The 19001-nt window shown below is 47.0% G+C and overlaps 2 protein-coding genes across 2 annotated transcripts; one reads left to right on the forward strand and one right to left on the reverse strand.

Moving 5' to 3' along the window:
• The first annotated feature begins 1937 nt into the window (after window positions 1-1937).
• LOC124701907 (calmodulin-lysine N-methyltransferase-like) lies at window positions 1938-8735 on the forward strand. Its single transcript, XM_047234005.1, has 7 exons — window positions 1938-2082; window positions 5499-5715; window positions 5914-5993; window positions 6735-6795; window positions 7397-7512; window positions 7712-7844; window positions 8262-8735. Exons 1-7 carry the CDS (start codon window positions 1938-1940, stop codon window positions 8554-8556), a joined length of 1047 nt encoding a protein of 348 aa, XP_047089961.1. The 3' UTR covers window positions 8557-8735.
• A 5824-nt stretch (window positions 8736-14559) lies between these two features.
• Window positions 14560-17240, reverse strand: LOC124701908 (thaumatin-like protein 1). Its single transcript, XM_047234006.1, has 3 exons — window positions 16758-17240; window positions 15982-16672; window positions 14560-15203 (listed from the first exon to the last, which is right to left on the reverse strand). The coding sequence occupies exons 1-3, from the start codon at window positions 16810-16812 to the stop codon at window positions 14954-14956; spliced, it is 996 nt and encodes a 331-aa protein (XP_047089962.1). The 5' UTR covers window positions 16813-17240; the 3' UTR covers window positions 14560-14953.
• Between the last annotated feature and the right edge of the window lie 1761 nt (window positions 17241-19001).

Raw genomic sequence — 19001 nt, forward strand, 5'->3', positions numbered from 1 at the left:
TTTGTACATAGCCCTATTTTGGGCAAATAACTAACAAAAGAAGCCCTCTATATGGGCTTTAAATTTAAATTAAAAACCCTGCTAGGGTTTGGTCGCAGCGGTGGCCGCTGGTGTGCCGCCTAGGCCGTGTGGGCGTCGTCGGCGTCGGCGTTGACGACGTCCCCGTGCGGCGAGGCACTGTTGTGGCTCGACCGCGCCGAGGACTCCGGCCACGGAGACCACATGGCCTCCTCCCAGGGGGAGTGGGGGTCCGGAGCCCGCCGCTGCTCCACCGCAGCAGCATGGAGCTGCGCCTCCCTCTCCGGCCAGGCTTGGCGCCTGGCCCGCTGGAGCCTCCCCTGCTCCGCGCGGCGCCTCCCCTCCTCCTCGCGGCGCGTGGCCTCCTGCCGCTGCTGCTCCTCGCGGCGGCGCTGCTGCTCCTCGCGCTGCCGCTGCACTTCCACCTCCCGGCGGGCCTGGGCGAAGAGCTCCCAGGCCTCAGCGTCCTCGAACGCCTGCCGGGCCTCCTCCTCCATCGCGGAGGTGCGAATGGCCTCTTGGAGATGTGGCCATTGAGCTTCCTCCTCCGCCGCCGATTTAAGCAGCGCGGCGGCGATGTCGGGGTCCTCCTCGGAGGACTCCGGCTTGGGCTGCAGCAGCAGCGGAGCCGGTGGCGGCAATGCCGCGCCTCCGCGGGCGACCTCTCCGATGTGGAGGCCGCCGCGGTTCCCGCCGGCCCGTGGCCTCGTCTTCGTTGGCTCTGGGAGCGAACCGTCGCTTCGGGGCCATGGCGGCGGTTGCGCTCAGGGAGTGGAGTGGGGACTGGAGTGGAGGGACAGATCCCCTCCAGTCCACATTAAATAGCCTCCCCGGTCACCGACAGGTGGCCCCAAGGGAGACGAGCAGCCCGGCGCCCGGACGCGAGCGGACGCCGCGTGATATCCACGACAACGCAAACCTAGCCCAGATTGGGCCGGGTTTGCGTCGTTCCGGACGCCGCGGCCATCCATATTTGCGGTGTGTCGCCACGTTGGTCCGGATTTTTTGTCCGGCTGGACCCAACCGAACGCGCGGGCGCGGGATGGGTCGCCGCGTTGGAGATGCCCTAACCCCCCACAACTTTGTAAAACCGGACAGAGAACCCCTCACCCCAGTTTAGGCTATTTTGTAGGTGGTTTAGGTGACGTGGCCAATGTGCATCTATTTCAGGGTGTCGCGCTGGATGGGATCGAGGCGGCGTTACAATCTTGAGGCGAGAGAAGAGAATGTGACGTGTCCAAAACCACCCTCCAAAACAGCCTAAACTTGGGATCGAGGCGGCGTTACAAACTTGTGGGGTTATGTACCCCAGTTTTAACCTGAAGGGGTTCTCTGTTCATTTTGTGGAAGTTGTGGGGGTTATCTATACTTCTTTCCTCGGAGGGGAGGACTAACTAAGGGAGGTTCAAGTCTCCGCGCTGTTGAGGGACTTGCTTGGTGTTCCGGGCTTCACAGCAGCCGTATGAAAGTGGGGGCGACAATACATGTGAAGTTCAGAGTCCTACCTTTCAGGGTGCAAACCCAAGGTCTGGCCTTAACTGGTTGTGCCTGGCAATGACCTTGTTGGAGGCATTGTTTTGAGAGCGGAGACTATCTTCAAGGTGAAAACCTAAGATCATTGATCGGACGATGGTGTTAGCGCATTGTTCCCTTCTTGGAGGCGTCGTTTTTAAAGAGTCTGTATTTCAGATGTTGTCTTGGCGATGAATGTATTGCTGTTGTTAGGCCCGAGATACTGTAGCCTGACTTTTGTTTCTTAGTTTTTTTTTTTTAGCTGTGTGCATCCGTAGTGCCATTAGGGCGGTGCGATGTTGCAAAGACTGGGTGTAATTGTTATCGTTTTGATATTAATATATTGCTTATCTATACTTCTTTCCCGAGGAAAGATGACGGAAGCAGACATCTCGGGCACCCTTCCCATGGGATCCTCCTCGCCTTCCCCGTCCCCACCGCCGGCGCCGCCGCAGTCGTCCGCTCCTGCCCGTGGCGCCTCCAATGCCAGCCTGCGGTGGAAAATCCTCCGCCGCGCACTGCTCGCTCGCTCCGCCTCCTCCCGCGCATCAGGTCTTACCGATTCCATTCCCTTTTCTCACCACCTCAATCAGCTGTTTATACTCAATTCGTTTAGTTTAGCGTCCTCCTCCACTCGATCTGCCGCCATAGCCGGGTAGCACATCTTGTCGTCTTATCTCTACTCGTCGTGTCATATGAGACCTCGACACCTCATAGCGCCGATATTTGTGGATCACAAAGACTCTAGCTGGAACTCTTGATTTTCAGTCTTGTTAATGTTAGGGACCATTGGCATTTACATACTGTACCGAGTTGCATTTCACCAGATCGAGAGCGTACATATTCAAAATGATTGCTGTAAACGCCTTATGCTGTTCCAGCTATGGAGCCTATAAATACTCAAGTAGTAAGAAATTGATTGTCTCCCGCATCACCTATAGGCTATAGCATTCAACCAAACGTATCTCTCCTTTATTTTTGTCAGATGCATCATCATGGTGTGACCATTTAACTGAAGAACATGATTGTACGGACTTGCGAATTTCTTTTGTACACACACCTTTATATATAGGATACACTGCCTTCTTCCTTGTTCCATATACATCCTTCTTCCACAACCACCTACTGGTGTCTCTTCCTTCCCAACATGGGGTGTGGACAATACATGTATTTGGAAAGGCGTGCGGAATGGGTGGCATCCAGAAATAAATCGTTTGCAACATCTGGGGAGTTAGTACTTGCGGCTCCAACTTTGGATTAGGGAATGGCTAATAAAGGAAAGGAGAATAATCAACTTTGCTTCACTGGCTACAAAATCAAACCGCGCTTCCCTGAGGTACTCAGGAATAGGGTTACAAGTAACGCCAAATTTGCAGTGCACTTCAAGCAAACCTGGTGCACCCAACATCAACGCAAGCTGGTTCTAGTAAAATTTTGTAGACTATGAAAACCCTTGGTATGTATATGACCAAGTTTGTCGAGAAAGACCTCACGATTCCTCGGGAGAAAGCCTTCAGATTTCATTCAGGAGATGAGCAAACTTCGACCGATCTTGCATTGTGCCTTGCAATGTAGTGAGCACCACTTGGCATTCAGTACAGACAATAATTGGCATCTTCGTCATAACTAAAACTAATCCCCAACCAACCATGGCGCTGCTAAATGGCATACAGATTGGATCATCATAGATTTTTTTTTTGAAATGGGGATCATCATAGAATTGACCAGCCGTGGCAGGTGCACATCGGTCCCAAACTCCCAAAGCTTGATAAAACCATGTACGTGTGGCTCGGGCCAGCCTAAAGAATATGACCAGTTCCGTCCGTCGTATCAGTGCTTCCCATGGAAAAAGAAATGGAAGCAGACATCTCGGGCACTCTCCCCATGGGATCCTCCTTGCCTTCCCGTCGCCAGCGCCGGACATCAGTGCTCCTGCCTATGGCGCCTCCAATGCCAGCCTGCGGTGGCAAATCCTCTGCCGCGCACTGCTCGCTTGCTCCTCGTACTCCCTTGCATCAGGTCCTGCCAATTCCTTTCCCATTTCTCACGCCCACGGCAGCTTTTTATACTTGATTCGTGTATTTAGCGTCCAGTTCTGTTCAATCTGCCGCCTTCAGCGATCGAATTTTTTTTTTTCGAGAAAACGCAAAGGACCTTTGCGTTTCATTTCATTGAAAAGATTGGAAATCGTTTACATCCTCCTAGGAGGCAGTTTACAGGTTGGGAAACCAGAAAATCAGTGCACATCCCAACTGGGAGGGAGGACAACACGTAAACCCTGGGCACCTGCCCTAGCCCAGATGCATAGCTCCTCCTTGATGTTCTGCAGCAGTAGCGGCATGGAGGGCTGGGCTCCTTCGAAGACGCTGGCGTTTCTGTGCTTCCAAACCATCCACGGGATGAGCAGGGCCGTCGATGCCAGGCCTTTGCGAAGTGGCATTGGTGTTTCCTGACGAGCCCGGCGCCACCAATCCATCAGGGTGGGTTCATGTTCTGGAGCCCTGGTGGTCATCCTGAGCCAAGCAAGCACCTCGTGCCAAACCTGCCGGGCGAAGGGGCAGTGGAGCATGAGGTGTTGCATGGATTCGGGCGCCTGGTCGCAGAGGAGGCATCGAGGGTGATGGGGCAGACCGTGTCGTGCCAGGCGCTCCGCAGTCCAACATCTGTCGAGGTTTGCAAGCCAGTGGAAGAACTTGACCTTCGGCGGCGCCCATGTCCTCCAAACTAACTTCCAGGAGCAACAAGATGTGGATCCGTGGAAGGTTGCGAGGTAGCATGAGCTGGCTGTGTAGGTGCCAGAGGCGTTCCACTTCCAAAGGAGCTGGTCTGGCATGGCGCTGAGTGTGGTGCCTTTGATTGCTTGCCAAATTAGCAGGTACTGCCCGATCTCATGGAGCGATCGAAATTCCAAAAGACGAGATAACTGACGTGTGAGACCTGGTACCACTGATATTTGTGGAGCAGGAAGATTGTAGCTGGAACTCTTAAGTTTCTAATCTTGTATTTTAGCGGTACTTTGGTTATTTATGCTCTACCGACTTGCATTTCACCAGATCAGGATGCTCATGTTCAGCGTATGCCTTTCCAGCTTTGAATTTTTCTGCCTTCAAATTTTACATTCAAGCAAAATGGTTGACACAAAACTCACTGTGGCACATGCCATTTCCTTGTATAGCTGAGTACTTTCTGAAATAAAACTGTAGTGGAAGCCCAGAGTGTATGAACAGGAACCTAAGTTTGCACTCCTGGGAACTTGAACTGAGCAGGTGGTATTGTACATCTACTCTGCTAACTAAGTGAGCTAGGCACATTCCCCTTTTTCCTGAGTACTACTTGATTCAAAGAAACAAGTCTATCTTGATTTGGAGCATGAAGTCTTATTTGATTGAGATAGAAATGGGGTTCTTGCTTCAAAATTATATACCGTCATGACTATTATTGTGTATGAGCAATTATTCTGCTCACTGCTTAACCTTCGCAATAAACACTACCGTAAAATTGTGAATGCACAGTTAACTGGTCATACTTTTTTTTGTAGATACCAAGATAATCATCCTTTTCATCTGTGCAACCACTGCTTAACTGTTTTTTAAGAGAAGTGTAAGGGCTACAATATCAATAGGAAAACAGATTCACATTTATGAGGTCTTGAACCTGGGTGGTAGGGTTGTATCTCCACTTGCCCAACCAAGTTAGCTAGGCTAAATTCCTTGTCACTGTTTAACTGTTAGAAATGTGTTTGCAGACCATATTAGCTTTCTTTCATTCCAATGTCACTCTGGTGATTGGCATCCTGTAATTCTTTTTTTCTGTCCGTGCTTGCTTCTGTTTAACTTTTTCGTTTATTTTTTGCAACTTTAAGTAGCTAAAATCTCTCCTAAATCTGTTACCTTTTAATGGTTTATATTTTATATTTCGTTTTACATGTATATTACATTAACTTTGTGTTTCCTGGTTAATTTGTGCAGACGGAACTACAAATGACCAGCAGAAGATAGGTGACACAAACAAAATTTCCAGAAAGGCATCGCGTGGCTTCAACCTGATCGAATGTCATGTAGTGCCAGTTTCACAGTTACATAAATCGCAAGGAAATTCCTTAAATGGAAATGGCGTGGGATGCCAAAAAGATGTCTATGTTCGTTATAAGCTGCCCTGTGGAGGTTCACCGGAACTTAATGTAATGTAAGCAGTCAACTATTTCACCCATAGTTCATACTAAACGCTATTTTTCTCCTGTTCTAATAGAAATATTGATCTTCTAGTTCTTTTCTGATAAAATAGGGAACCATATTATTCTCTCCGTCCACTAAGGCCCACCAATTAGAATCTAGAAAGGTTGGCTACAATTCCTCAGGTTAATATTTTTTTGCTTGTTTACAGGTACAGAAGAGATGATTCCGTTGAACTAAATGATATTGAAGCTTCCAACAGATACAATATTGACACTACTGGACTTGTATGTAAGTTTTGTTCAAGCTGATCTATTTTCTTTGTTATTACCACGGATTATGTAATTCTTACTGTTATCGGTTACTGCCTGTCAAATTGAAGAGTTTTCAAAATTTTATTTGGAGTGTAAATGAACAGGCTTATACTTGTGTCAAAAGAGAATGTAAACATCCTTTTATAAGAATGTAAACGTATGCAAAATGTGAACTGTTTAATCTTTTGTTCATTTTACATTCTTGCATTCCTCTCCGTTTTGGCCATGTTAGGAGTTTGAAGTCCCATGTACGCAGAAGTTTTGCCTGTTGCAGACTTGCAGTAGAAACAACATTCTCATATTCGACCAATTTATTGAAGTTATTTAATACTCCCTCTGTTCCATAATTCTTGTCGTGGTTTTGGTTCAAATTTGAAGTACAATCACGACAAGAATTATGGAACAGAGGGAGCAGGAGATTCACCCATACTCTAGTATTGATGCCCCTCTAAGATCTATAGTTTGTTCATCTATAGTAAACCACCTAACTGACTGCCAGGTAATGAATTTTTGCAACATCATATGCTGCATGAAATGCTCTGGTCAGCAATCACTTTAAGTTCTGATATACATTTGAAAGCAACTTACTGCTAATAAACAATTCTGAACTTACAACTTAATTGTTGTTCTTCCAATGTGCTTCTCATGTGGTACTATTTGTCTTATGTCGAGTAGAAACCAGCCTCAGCTTTTATTTTATATTTTTTATTCACTGAAGGTTGTTGGCCATCAGAAGAGGTCCTAGCCTTCTACTGTATCAACCATTCGGATATGTTCAGGTTTGTTGTTAGGTGTATTTACCTACTTGGACCAATTTGTAATCAGTACACTTACTTTTGCTGATTGGCGTAGCATCCTTGAGTAACTTGAGCTGCTCCTCATTAATTTTTTTTAGCTGCTCCTGTTACAGATAATTGAACAGGTGTTCCACTCAAGTACTGGATACTGGAGAACTTAACATTTTGGTCTCTGTTTTACCTTTTGATAGTTTTGAGCTCTCATGAATTATATCTAGAATCAGGGGTGGAGCCAGACCCCGGGCGGCTGCCCAGGCTAGTCCAGCAACTCTCCATTACGCATTAGAGTAATCATAGTGCTTAGGACTGATGTTCGCTGGGGCAAACGCCAGCCACCGCAGCTATCGTAAAGGCTCTGCTCACACTCCATGAGTGCTCTGGCTCCGCCACTGTCTAGAATTGTTGGTTAAAATTTGTTCACACATACAAACATCTAGTAATGAACCTTTGGTATCCCATAGTAGCTACCAACTACAAAGAAAATCATTATACTTAAGTGAAAATAATAGTCTTTTGCTTCTTTGACTAAATTCAATCTTTGTAGTATATTTCTCAGATAATTTTCCCTTCAAATTCATGATAGGTCCAAAAGGGTGCTTGAACTTGGATCTGGTTATGGATTGGCTGGACTTGTTATTGCAGCCAGTGCAAATGCTAATGAGGTTGTCATTTCAGATGGAAACCCACAAGTAGTTGGATGTATCCTTTCTAATCAGTTATACAAAAGCTGTTGCATAATTTCATACTCCTAGACAATATTGATTGAATATGAGCTACATACCACAAGTGTTCTTTTGTGATACGCTTTGTGAATATCACAACCCAATAGCAAATCAGATAGGAGTATATTATTCTGAGATGTTACCTTTTTTTGCCTTTGTAAGCCATTAACCCTCAGATATTCAGAAGAACATATCCATCAATGCAGAAACTTTTGATCGGACAAAAGTTCAATCTATGACACTACATTGGGATCAAGAGCAACCTTCAGAGATGTTTAACTCTTTTGACATTATTGTTGCAAGTGACTGGTACGGACTGTTTACTACTTTATTGTTCTTGATCACAAACCAAGTGATCATCTATGAACCATTCATGCTAAGTATCAATTCATTGTGTCAGCAATATCCTCTTGTAGTGGGGCTGTAATTTTGCTTAGGTGCAAATGTTGGAAGTACATTCCTTTGTGTGAAAAACAGTTTTAGAAGCTATATCTTAAAAGTATTGGTTGATTGCATTTTTTTGGTTCGATCGGATCAGCATTCTTTGATCCAGTCATAATGCAGAAATGGGTAAACTTGTATTTCCGCCCTCTCAATAGATGATAGTAGTTTACAGTTTATAGAGCAAGCATCTGCTGTACGTCAAGTCAGCACTAATATGTATGAACAACAGCTAGTGCTCAGTTTTACCACAGCTGACTTATTCGCAATTCCCTTGTCCTGCAGTACATTTTTCAAGCAATTCCATCGAAGCCTTGCCCGGGTAGTCAAATCTTTGTTGAAGCATTCAGAAGACTCACAGGCCATCTTTATGAGCCCGAAGAGAGGTGATTCACTCAACAAATTCCTAGAAATAATCAAAGAATATGGTTTACGTTATGAGTTGATAGAGAATTATGATCCCACTGTCTGGAATCTGCACAAAAAATATGCGAGGGGAGATGACAGATCATGGCCCAACTATAACGAGGAGCATTGCTATCCTTTATTGGTTAGAATTACCTTTGGACATTTTGTTTGATCTTAGATGGGTCCATTTGTTGCATTGGCATTATCTGTTCTATGTTCTTTCTCTATAAAAGATAACAGTGTAATATCTACTACTGAATCTTCGTGGATATCTTTCATGGCATCACCCTTTTTCTTGAAGTGACAGAAAGAGAGATGATATATACACTTGCAAATTCCATTTTCTCACCATGTATCTGTCTTCCAAATCCTGTATATTTATTGAATGAAGTTCTTCTGGATGCATAACAGTCCTTTTTCAGCATCCTTCATTTTTGTCCCTATCCGTAAAGGTTACTACTGATATAGACACACATATATACCTTCTTACTTTTTATCCGATTTACTAGTGCCATCATTCCTTTTTCTAGAGTAAGTAAACATATCACTTGTCATTTTTGTCACTGGGATTACTCATCATGTAGCTGAACTTTTGATACAAATATTCCCCTTTTCTGCAACTGTAGTAACCCATTAGCATGTCTTCATTATCCGCCTGGGCACAGTTAACTGCTTTCGTACTGGGGGCGATGCAGTGCGGGGGACTGCACCATTGTCGTTGTCGATCTAGCATTGCAAATATCTTGTGCCGACTAGCAGCATGCTTTAGGCCAATAGAAAATATCTTCTGGTACTAACATTTCTGAGTTTATTACAGTTGCTGGTTGAAACTGGTGTTATTTTCACCAGCTTTCTCTGACTTTGCGTGTACTAAGTTGACGTCTCTTGACAGCATGCGTTATCCATAATCAAGTGGTTGCTGCATCACGGCCTCCATGTTCTTTTTATTAGCTCATGCTGCTTTCTCTGTATGCCTTGCGTCAATGCCTCGTCAGATTGTCCAAATGCAGTTGCTTCCTATCTAATTGCTACCAGAATAGCTTCTTTTTAAGTTTTTATTGCTGACTGGATGAAAGCAACTTACGAAAATGCCAGCAAGTGTTCACGGATAGTTACACAGCTGTTGAAGCGCTGATGCTTCTGAACCTGTGTAGGTGAGGTTTAGGAGATCTGGAGCTCATTTTCCAAATATCCTAATTGTATGATGCCAGGGCAAATGTCTGCATCTTCACTCGTCGGGTAGCTGACAACAACCGTCAACAGTATCAGATACGGTGATGATAATACAGAGGTGGTCGTCACGAAGCAACCAACGCATTGATATTTTCAGTGTTTCCGGTGGGATCCACCGTTGGTTCCCTCGTGCGTCCCTAACTTGAATTTGACATCTTCGTGGACCGCCTCATTAGGTCCAGCGTTCTTGTCAGTCCCCCAACTGTATGAACTTCGTACGTGCCCAGTGCCCTAGGGATCTTTGGCGAATGTGCGTATTCCATGAGCAAAAGTGACACTTCCCGAAAGGTAGCTTCTCTTTTGCACTATTTCATTGCAACGAAAATACGGGGGAAAGCCATCCACTTTCACGAAGGCTTTTCTGAGTACTTGTGTCTTTGGACGCCATGTGTGAGCTTCTATGGATTGTCGGAAGGGTGAGGTTTATGCTCGTTTTTCTTGTGTAGATCTGTTGGTATTGCTGTGTAAGTTGGAACTTTCGTCCTTAGTCGTAACTGAGTGGAACTTCCCGAGGCACCGTTAATGGAACTGAATGTGATGATACATCAATTCATTTTACCTGCTACCTCATACGGTTAAGAATTATTTTACCCATAGGATCATAAATACAAGTTTTACATAAAAGAGCTCTATCATAAAACATTTGGAGAGTTTGAGCCCTTAAGGATACTTTTTGTGTATGTCATTTGATGCGCAAGATTGAAAGGGTTCATTTGCACCCAAATTAGGAGGAAGCTTCTATCCACCCATATTTCTGTGATTCCATTATTTTTCATGTGGTGTGCCAAACATGATTTGATGCTTATTTCTCTAGCTTTCCGCTCACATAATTGAAGAGTACCATTCCAATTGCGGTCCTATTCATGTGCTTTAGAAATCATGTGAATACAGCGATCCTTATTTCGTGAATTTGGTTGGCTATCTCTAATTGTATGCTCCTCCCAAACTCTTTTATTTAACTCTAATAGTAGTATCATACTCACAGGAAAAGCAATCTATCCATGTCACGATCCCATCCGAATCCTCATGCCATAGGTAGTGTACTAGAAAAGCAAAAAAATTACTTTTCAAAATTCACAAACTCAATGTCAAAGCTTCAAAAAGCCCATCTGAGATGTAGCCAACGATGTATACTGCAAGTGCGCGAATTTTTAATGAGAAAACCTTGTATACTGACTCAACAAAAATGAGAAATCTGGAAAATACAAATTGGAAACTTTGACTTTTATCCTGTTCACCACGCCTAGATCTGCACATATGTCATATTTTCCTGAGCCTAGAATATCATGTATTTCTGTATTGAGTTTTTCGCACGATGGTAAGATAAAAACTCGGTGCTCCAAAATGCCACTCTGGTTACCAAATGGCATATTGGTTGGTGCGGTTTTTAGCTACCCAACTCCAATGAGCTCTTTTTGAAACATATGTTTACAAGTTTAGACAAATCCGCAAAATTCTAGCATGCTGTAGGAATGCACTATAAGCATGCCAAGTATAAAGAAAAACATTATTAAACATGTTTGAAAAAAATGGTGATCTAAATTGGCAAAGAGTGGCGACACTATTTACATCTATAGATCGTCGCATGTTTTATGCAACATTTTTCATGAATGTGCTTACCTGTAGTGAAAGCAGTTAACAACATTTGTCACATTTTTAATCCAAAATTGATTTTCTTGGTAAGCGTCATCTGGTAAAACATGACGTTCTCACGCACCGCAAATGCCCCTCCAACCACTGGTATTGGCAATTACGTGCACAATTTAAAAGCTGAGGCACAACAGCAATGGTCTGTCGGTAAGCATATGTGCCAGCACATCAATGCAGAGGAAAGCACGATCCCTCCCATAACTATCGATCTACCGAAGGTACGTACTAGCTTGTTCTAACTGTGGTCGGCACCAGATCCTTCTTAATTTTCCTTTGCATGTTCTTTCTCTTTACAAGCATATCCTCCCCTTTTGCTACCCAAAAAAGGATCTTTCTTTGGGGTCCTTTATCACAAGATTGTTGTCAGTTTACTCGACTTTTGAGTCAAGATTCCTCAGCTCGGCTTAACAAACTGAAATCGCAGCTAATCGCGTACTGCTTTCAGCTCATAAGCAACATGGGAGTCAACTAAAAGGTGAACACTTCACGATGGTGCAAGCAAGTTCCCTGGGGCCTGGCTGAACACAGTTACTTGCCAAAGCCCAAAAGCAAATGCTACTTGGTACTACAAAGAGAGGTCTTATCAGTGTTCCTAAAGCCACACCAGTGCTGAACCATATACCCACTGGTCTCTGAGTGTGTAGTTCACAACATACTGAACGCAATCATAAGCCAGCCCGTTTTTTCTTGTTAATGTTGCGCTGTGTCTTGTCTACAGTAGTTGTTAATTCAGGGACAGTTGCAGTGGCAAGCTAACTGTTCTTGTATTCTAACGAGAAGCCCGAGTCGCGTATCAGAGTAGGAAGTTTTCCAGTTTTCCGAGCAGGAAAACGACCTGCCGGCTGGTGTGCGATCGTTGTCACGGCTACCCGGCAGGCTCGTGCCTTGCGTCACCTCGATCTGTTCATCCTCACCGGTGCCCGAAAGCAGCATGTGTCCTTGCGCTAGTTCAAGTCAAATTTCGGGCAGTCCCGGCGATCCCCAAGTGCGTCAGCAGCACCGCCGAATCCGAGAAACCTGCCAATTTAGCCACGGAAAAGCCATAGATCTCTGAACTAAAATCAGCTGGTATGCCGTGAATGTCGAATAGCTGAAAGAGAATCCTCTCCCATGGGAGTTGGGTGAATAACGATCCCTAGATATGGGATGTTAGGTATGAGCTCTCCTGCAACCTACTGATTGCCTTCACCTGAACCTCCCAAACAAGATCAGTAGGTTACTATTGTGACGCACGGAAGAACACCGATCATGCCAAAACTAAAGGCGATCGATATGATTCTGCTAGGCTGTTTGATCGGTGCTCAGTTCGTAGGAGGGAACAACAGTAGGCACTAAACTGAACCTTCCTTTGGCCTCACTCATGAAAAAGCACTGGACCAGATGAATGGCCACCATGGCCACCACCACCCCGTGCGCATGGCCACCACCACCACGCCCGCCGTTCCGGCGTCTGATCTGGTCCTCCCAGATGGCACAGCCCATGTGCCCAACACCAAACCTTGCGCCATCAGACGGTACAGCGTAGACTATTAAAGCTTTGTAGTGTACAATTTGTCCTAGTAGGAGTTGTATTCTAGTATTATCGTCCATGCTCGGCCAACTCAGCCATTCGTTTCGTTTTCCTTTTCGTTGCTGATTGAGTCAAGCATCAAACTAGATGTCAATCATCGGCTGCAAGAAAATGCTTGGTGTCCGTACTAGGAGTATGGGGTATTTGGTCGCTAGACTGTCAGTGATGATGGAACTGCATCGTCTCTGATAATGGAAGATCAATCACAGGCTCACATCATGCACTGTCGGTAATAATGGAACTACATCGTCTGTGACAATGGAAGATCAATCACAGGTTCACAGCAAGCACTAGCTGTGTCGCTATGGAGATTGCTATATCGAAGGGGATATTTTTAGTGAAAAAGGAAGGTGATATTAATTCTCTGTTCTTACAGAAAGATCCAGAAACGAAGAAAAAGTACAATGAAGCCCTTCTTCCAGATCTCGACGGCACCAACGCACAGAAGCCGACGGTGACGCGCCGCAACCGCTGCTCGTCAACACGCCTTGGATTGGAGCAGCCCCATGGCCTGCGGGAAGTCGCCGAGCGTCGGATCCGAGGATCCTACCGCTGAAAATGTCGCCGCCGACGCAGAGCAACCAGATACCACCTTCATCTTCCTCTTCATCTTCATCTTCAAATATCGGGACCGCCGCCTAGTCGGTCCCGGACGGGGCACAATGAGCTCGCTAGATCCGTGGACCTTCGAGCTCGACGAAGTCGAACGCACGACGAAGAAGCTCCGAAGAGTGCCACCGCCGGAAGGGGAACACACTGACACCAAACTCCAAACCGGCCACACCTACGCCTCCAAGATGCCGCCAGCCGGTACCATACCTACCCCTACACTATGTACAAACATAGATTTGTGGATTCCCTAACCTCCCGCCGTCCGAGCAGCCGCCGGAGGCGGAGGAATCCACAGATTGACGGCGAGCGAGGTCGGGAGACGCGGTGGCTCACAAAGTCGCCTCTGTCGACTGTAGACGGGAGAATTAATTTTTTTGTTATATAAATGGATGAAGGGAATTTGATCATACGTATTCATATTTTTTTCCGACCGTTTAGTTTTAGAAGAAAGCGGCGCAAAGCTCTGCTATTTGTTGCCATCATAAGATATATCTTTTTCGTTCCACGGTGAAATCTGAGGCATAAATTGTTATGGAAGCCGAAATTTGTAGACTAGTAATGGTAGTTTGAGTCTTTGCGACGATAAGAAATTTTCTTGGCAATTACGGAGTCGGCAGCGGTAGGGTGACACCACAAGAGAAGATTACGGTCTTACCTTTCAGGGTGAAAATCTAAAATCTAACTATAATTGGTTGTTTCTAGCAATAAACTTATTGAATATATTGTTTTGAGAGGGGCAGAGACTTTCTTCGGAATGAAAACCTATGATCTATGATCGAGCGATGACTCTTGTGCACTAGTTTTTTTTAAGGCGTCATTTTTGCAGAACCGGTGTTGTTTTTGTGGTGTTTGTGATGTTGCTAGGAGGTGGGATTTTCATTTTTTAGTTTCTTTTTTTTAGCTGTGTGTATACGTACTGCTAGTAGATTGTTACGTTGTTGCAAAGGTCGGTGCTTAACCATTTTATCAAAAAAAAAAAAAGGATTTGCATCAGTTCCGTCCGTGCTTCGTTTCTTGCATATCATAGCATTATTATTGCTTAGTTTGTTTGCCACTAGCGGCCGGAAAACTTTTATTGGGAGAGCATTACGGCCGCCGGAGAAGTGGACGGCGAGTGCGCATATAATCATTGCTCTTGGACTCATATACATACAGCTACCATCCCCAATTCCGGTATTCATGTGCTTAAGAATCTTCTCTTGTGCTACAGTAGTATATTTCCTTTGTACTCCCACAACGGCGCAAACCAGAAAAAAAGAAACTAAAAAGATGGTGGATTTTACAATGGCGTGATGCGATCTTGGTCAAATCAAATCATTCCCCACTGCCTCGCCCCCACCGTGCACGTCGCCGGCGGCCCACTCCTTGAGCGATGGAGCACAACGGCAGGGGAGCGCGCAGGTTCGCTGTCGCTCTGTTGGCCCGTGCCGACGTCCAACCAACGTTCTATTCTGACCAAAACCTCCCTGCTAATTCTGTCGTTGGTTCCTGTGATGGTCTAATGCTATAGAATCAGCTGGAGTAAGAAGAGCGCGACCGGGGCGGCCGGGATCATGGCCATCCTCCTCGACGTCGACATCGCCGCCGCCGACGCGTCGCCCGTGGCGAGGTTGGCGAGCCAGGAGGTGTCCCCCAGTATCACTCCCTGGCCGTTGTCCCCAGCGCCTTGCCTCGGCATCCCCGGAGGCGCGAACGCCGTCGCGTCCGGCATCGTCGGCGTCGGCGTGACCGTTGCTCCGCCCGCCGACTTCAGGCTGCTCACAGAAAGAGAGTTTCACGGTCAGAGGTTGCCACAGTTGGTAAAGGAGGGAACACACTAAAAAAAGTTCAACAAGAACATGATCCAACACTGAAAGCTATTTTTGCATTCTCCTTTTCATCCATTCCGGTAAGATATTATTACTGTCCTGTCATGGTGAGCTCAGCCACCATGCTATGTTACGTCCATACTCCCGTGCTCTGATCTTTTCTGACTTCAGAAGATAAGAAAATGACGACCCTGCACCGACGCTGATATGCCAGCCGACGGGACGGCAGTAACAAAAAAAATTCAACAAGGGGTCAAACCTCCCTGGAGAAGCTAAGCACCCACTAAGTGCGAGATGAGTATGACATCTACCAACCAATATAGTACATAATCCAGACTGATCATCACACTCGTATATTACCTTCCAAACCTCTCACTCTCACTGTCCCCTCTTACTAGTATTTCTGAAGCATGGCATATCGGAATACCGCACCTACACGCTTTTCTTATGTGAGATAAGTTGACAGGGAGTGCCCATTGTTCAGGCACCAACCATGCCATGGCCATGGCGATTCCATCATCGTCGTCTACCCCACGCGCGCGCGCGCACGCTTACCTAACAGTTCGTGCGAATCTCGCGCCCTTTCATGGCGAAACGGGAGTAATTTAAACCACGGCGCGCAGCGCACTAGTACCTCAAACGTCACGCGAAAGCAAGCCTTTATTATGGAAGCCAGTAATTAAATGCAGTGGTTAAGCGGCGTTGCGGGCGTGCGAGTGCGAACCTCGGGGTGGCGACGGGGCAGAAGGTGATGGTGTAGTCGCGGCCGCCGGCGCAGGTGAAGGTGGAGGTGGGGTCGTCGAAGGCGTAGCTGTACGAGCGCGGGCACGCCAGCTTGAACGCCTGCGAGTAGGCGGTGGGGCGGCAGGTGCTCGGGTTCGCGAACGCGCCGCTGCAGCAGTACTCCGGCCGCCCGAACGCGTCGCACGCGCTCCGGCACGCGCCGCCGCCCGCCGACCGCAGCTCCGCGGGGCACCGCAGGTTCAGGTCCGCCGAGCACCCCGCCGCCGCGCAGGTCATGCCCGTGTTGCCGCTGCTCCCCGCCGGCTCCACCAGGATCGGCAGGTTGTAGCCGTCCACCAGGCTCACGTCGTAGAAGTCGTTGTGCCCGCCGCCGTCCAGCGTGAACTCCGCCAGCGTTGCCGGGGTCGCGCCGTCACGGCCGGAGCACTCCAGCGTGCCCGTGCGGCAGTCGCCCGTCGCGCAGGTGAACCTGCCCGCGGCGTCCTGCGCGCAACCCGTGCGCGCCCATAGACGGCCGGACCACCCCGTCGGGAACGGCAGCGGGCGGGCCGCGCCGGCCGGCAGCGCGAAGCCCGTCGGCTCGATGGGCGCCGTCCCGGCGTTCGACAGGATGCCCGGCCACACCGTCCCCGTGCATTTGTTCACGAACGTGAATGTCACAGCTCCGCCCTCTGCACCAAACGAACAAATACAAAGCAATTCAGCTCACCATTAACAACAACTTCAAAACACAATCTTTCCACGACCCTCAGTTACCTCTCAGGCATATGCAGAGCAGCGCGACGACCACACAGACTCTTTGAATCCCCATGTCCTCGAAGCAATGCAGCTCCGTTTGGTGGTCAGTAATGGCGATGGCAAGCAGAGGTACGCTGTGTCATTACAGCACAGCTACCCGTCAGTATTAGTACTGCTCCTCCAGCTCCAGTTTAGTACTACAGTGATGAGAGACGAGTGCGACAGTACAGGGAGGTCGGGCTAGAATAAGAGGCAGGAGCAGCCACCACCCATAAACTATCAAGGTTTGGATGAGAGACAGAGACTCGAGGGAAGAAGGGGAATCCGAGCTATCCCTCCATGGCTGTATTTATAACCGAGAGAGGCCGTCTACTGACTAGCTCTGTCATGCATGTATAATTCTTCAGCAAAGGGAAAAGCATGGAGTGGGGCGCTTGATTGGATTCAGATAACCTTTTCTTCTCTGCAATTTGCATCAGGAGAGGGCCTAGGGTTAATTCATCTATGCAATTTCCACGATGGTCGATGGATCGGGAATGTATAAAGGCGATGCCCGTATCTTTCCGCGGAAAGCCGTGCATCGTGCGATGAGATTTCAGTGGAGGATGGATAGGTATGTCTTAACCAACGATTACAAGATAAGACCATAGCATAATGAAATATGGAGGATGGTAGTCATCGAGTTGCTTTGATGAAATTCTTGTCGGGTAAATGCATCCAAGCTAAATGTTTGACAGTTCAGCAGCAGTCAGTACTTGCATTGTGCAGTCGATAGCACGGTTGTTCCCTCGTTTGATTCAGAAGAATGGGGACGGCTGCTAGACGTGTACTGCTCCTAAAATAACTGGATTGTGATATCTCGATGGTGTATGTGTTCTTGAGTTGACTGGACTGTGATATCTCGGGGACGGTGATGAGATGTGTACAGGCTCACTTGATGATGTGAAGTGACCGTCAGGGCACGAACAGAAGACTGAAGAAGAGAGTGGATGGCTCTCTGTCAAGCATTACAGCGAGAAGGTGAGACACGCAGAAGTTCAGAAGTCTTAATATCCAAACTCTTTTTCAAAATCTTTTTTGTGGATTCTTTCTAAAGTATCTAGATGATAATTGAAGAGTTCAGCTTCTGACATGAATCACCCACGACACACAAGCACTCAAGCACGCAAACAGGAGCAAACCCTGTAATAGTTGTAGTTGCTAGAAATGAAAGGCAAAACTCTTCTAATGTCACTAGAAGGCTTAAGATGTAGAAATGCATAGACGAAGGTTGTCACTCATGTTGGGAAAACAGTTCCTTGGCGAAAAATAGACTGAACATTTGTGGGAAGGCCCAACATTCAGGTTGAATAAGTTAATATTCCATGGTTCTCATGCACCATGCTTATGCATATTCATTGTTGAGTGGTCTGTGTAGAAATGCACCTGTGGTAGAAATCGTGAGGAACCTAGCCTGGGTATAACAGAGACTGTAATGGTATTTGCATGGATTTGAAGACACTGTTTTATTTTCTAGCAAGGTATATTGTTCAAAATGGTTTCTCCTTACATGAAGTCATGAACACACATTTTCAGATGTACCACAAATATCTAGTGAAGAAAATAATATTTTCACGGCCATTTTCAGTGAGGAGGATGTGTTTGAGGCAATCTTCTATATCTAAATAGCAAACCCCCCACTATGTAATTTGCTGCAATTTGGTGAAGCCACGTCGCCCTATTAGCTTTGACATGCAGCGGCAGCTCTTCTGTTCGCGTTCGCTTCTTTCCCTTTTACTGCCTCCTTTCAATGCCTTCGTTCAATGCTGAGCATCTCCACTCGTCTCCCCACAGAGCCCCCACGGCCACTTTTTTTCATCCGGACGGCGAAAAACGACCCAGTCAGGCCCCCGGTTCCTCGTTTTGATCCGGATTTGAGCCTATTTTCGTCCGGACTCCCCATGCCATCCTCGGTTTCCCGGGGGTCTCCCGGGGACTCCGGATGATGCTAAACCAACCGCCCACGCCCATGTGTCTCCTCTTTCGTCCGGATTCCCCGAGCCGTCCTCTTTTTCCCCGAAAAACGCCGCTTGGGGAGCACACGACTGGAAATATACTGCCCCCCACGCCAAATCTTCCTCTAATCCGGACGAAAATTTCGCCGGATTTGGGCGTGGGGAGCACCAACGAGCGGGGATGCTCTAACGTTCTAGCACTTCTCCTTCCCGACCCACTATTAAAGTTGTTACCCGCTCCATCTCCTCCAAGGCTATTTCTTGCTGC

The sequence above is a fragment of the Lolium rigidum genome, chromosome 3 (assembly GCF_022539505.1).
Source record: "Lolium rigidum isolate FL_2022 chromosome 3, APGP_CSIRO_Lrig_0.1, whole genome shotgun sequence".
Lineage (NCBI taxonomy): Eukaryota > Viridiplantae > Streptophyta > Magnoliopsida > Poales > Poaceae > Lolium > Lolium rigidum.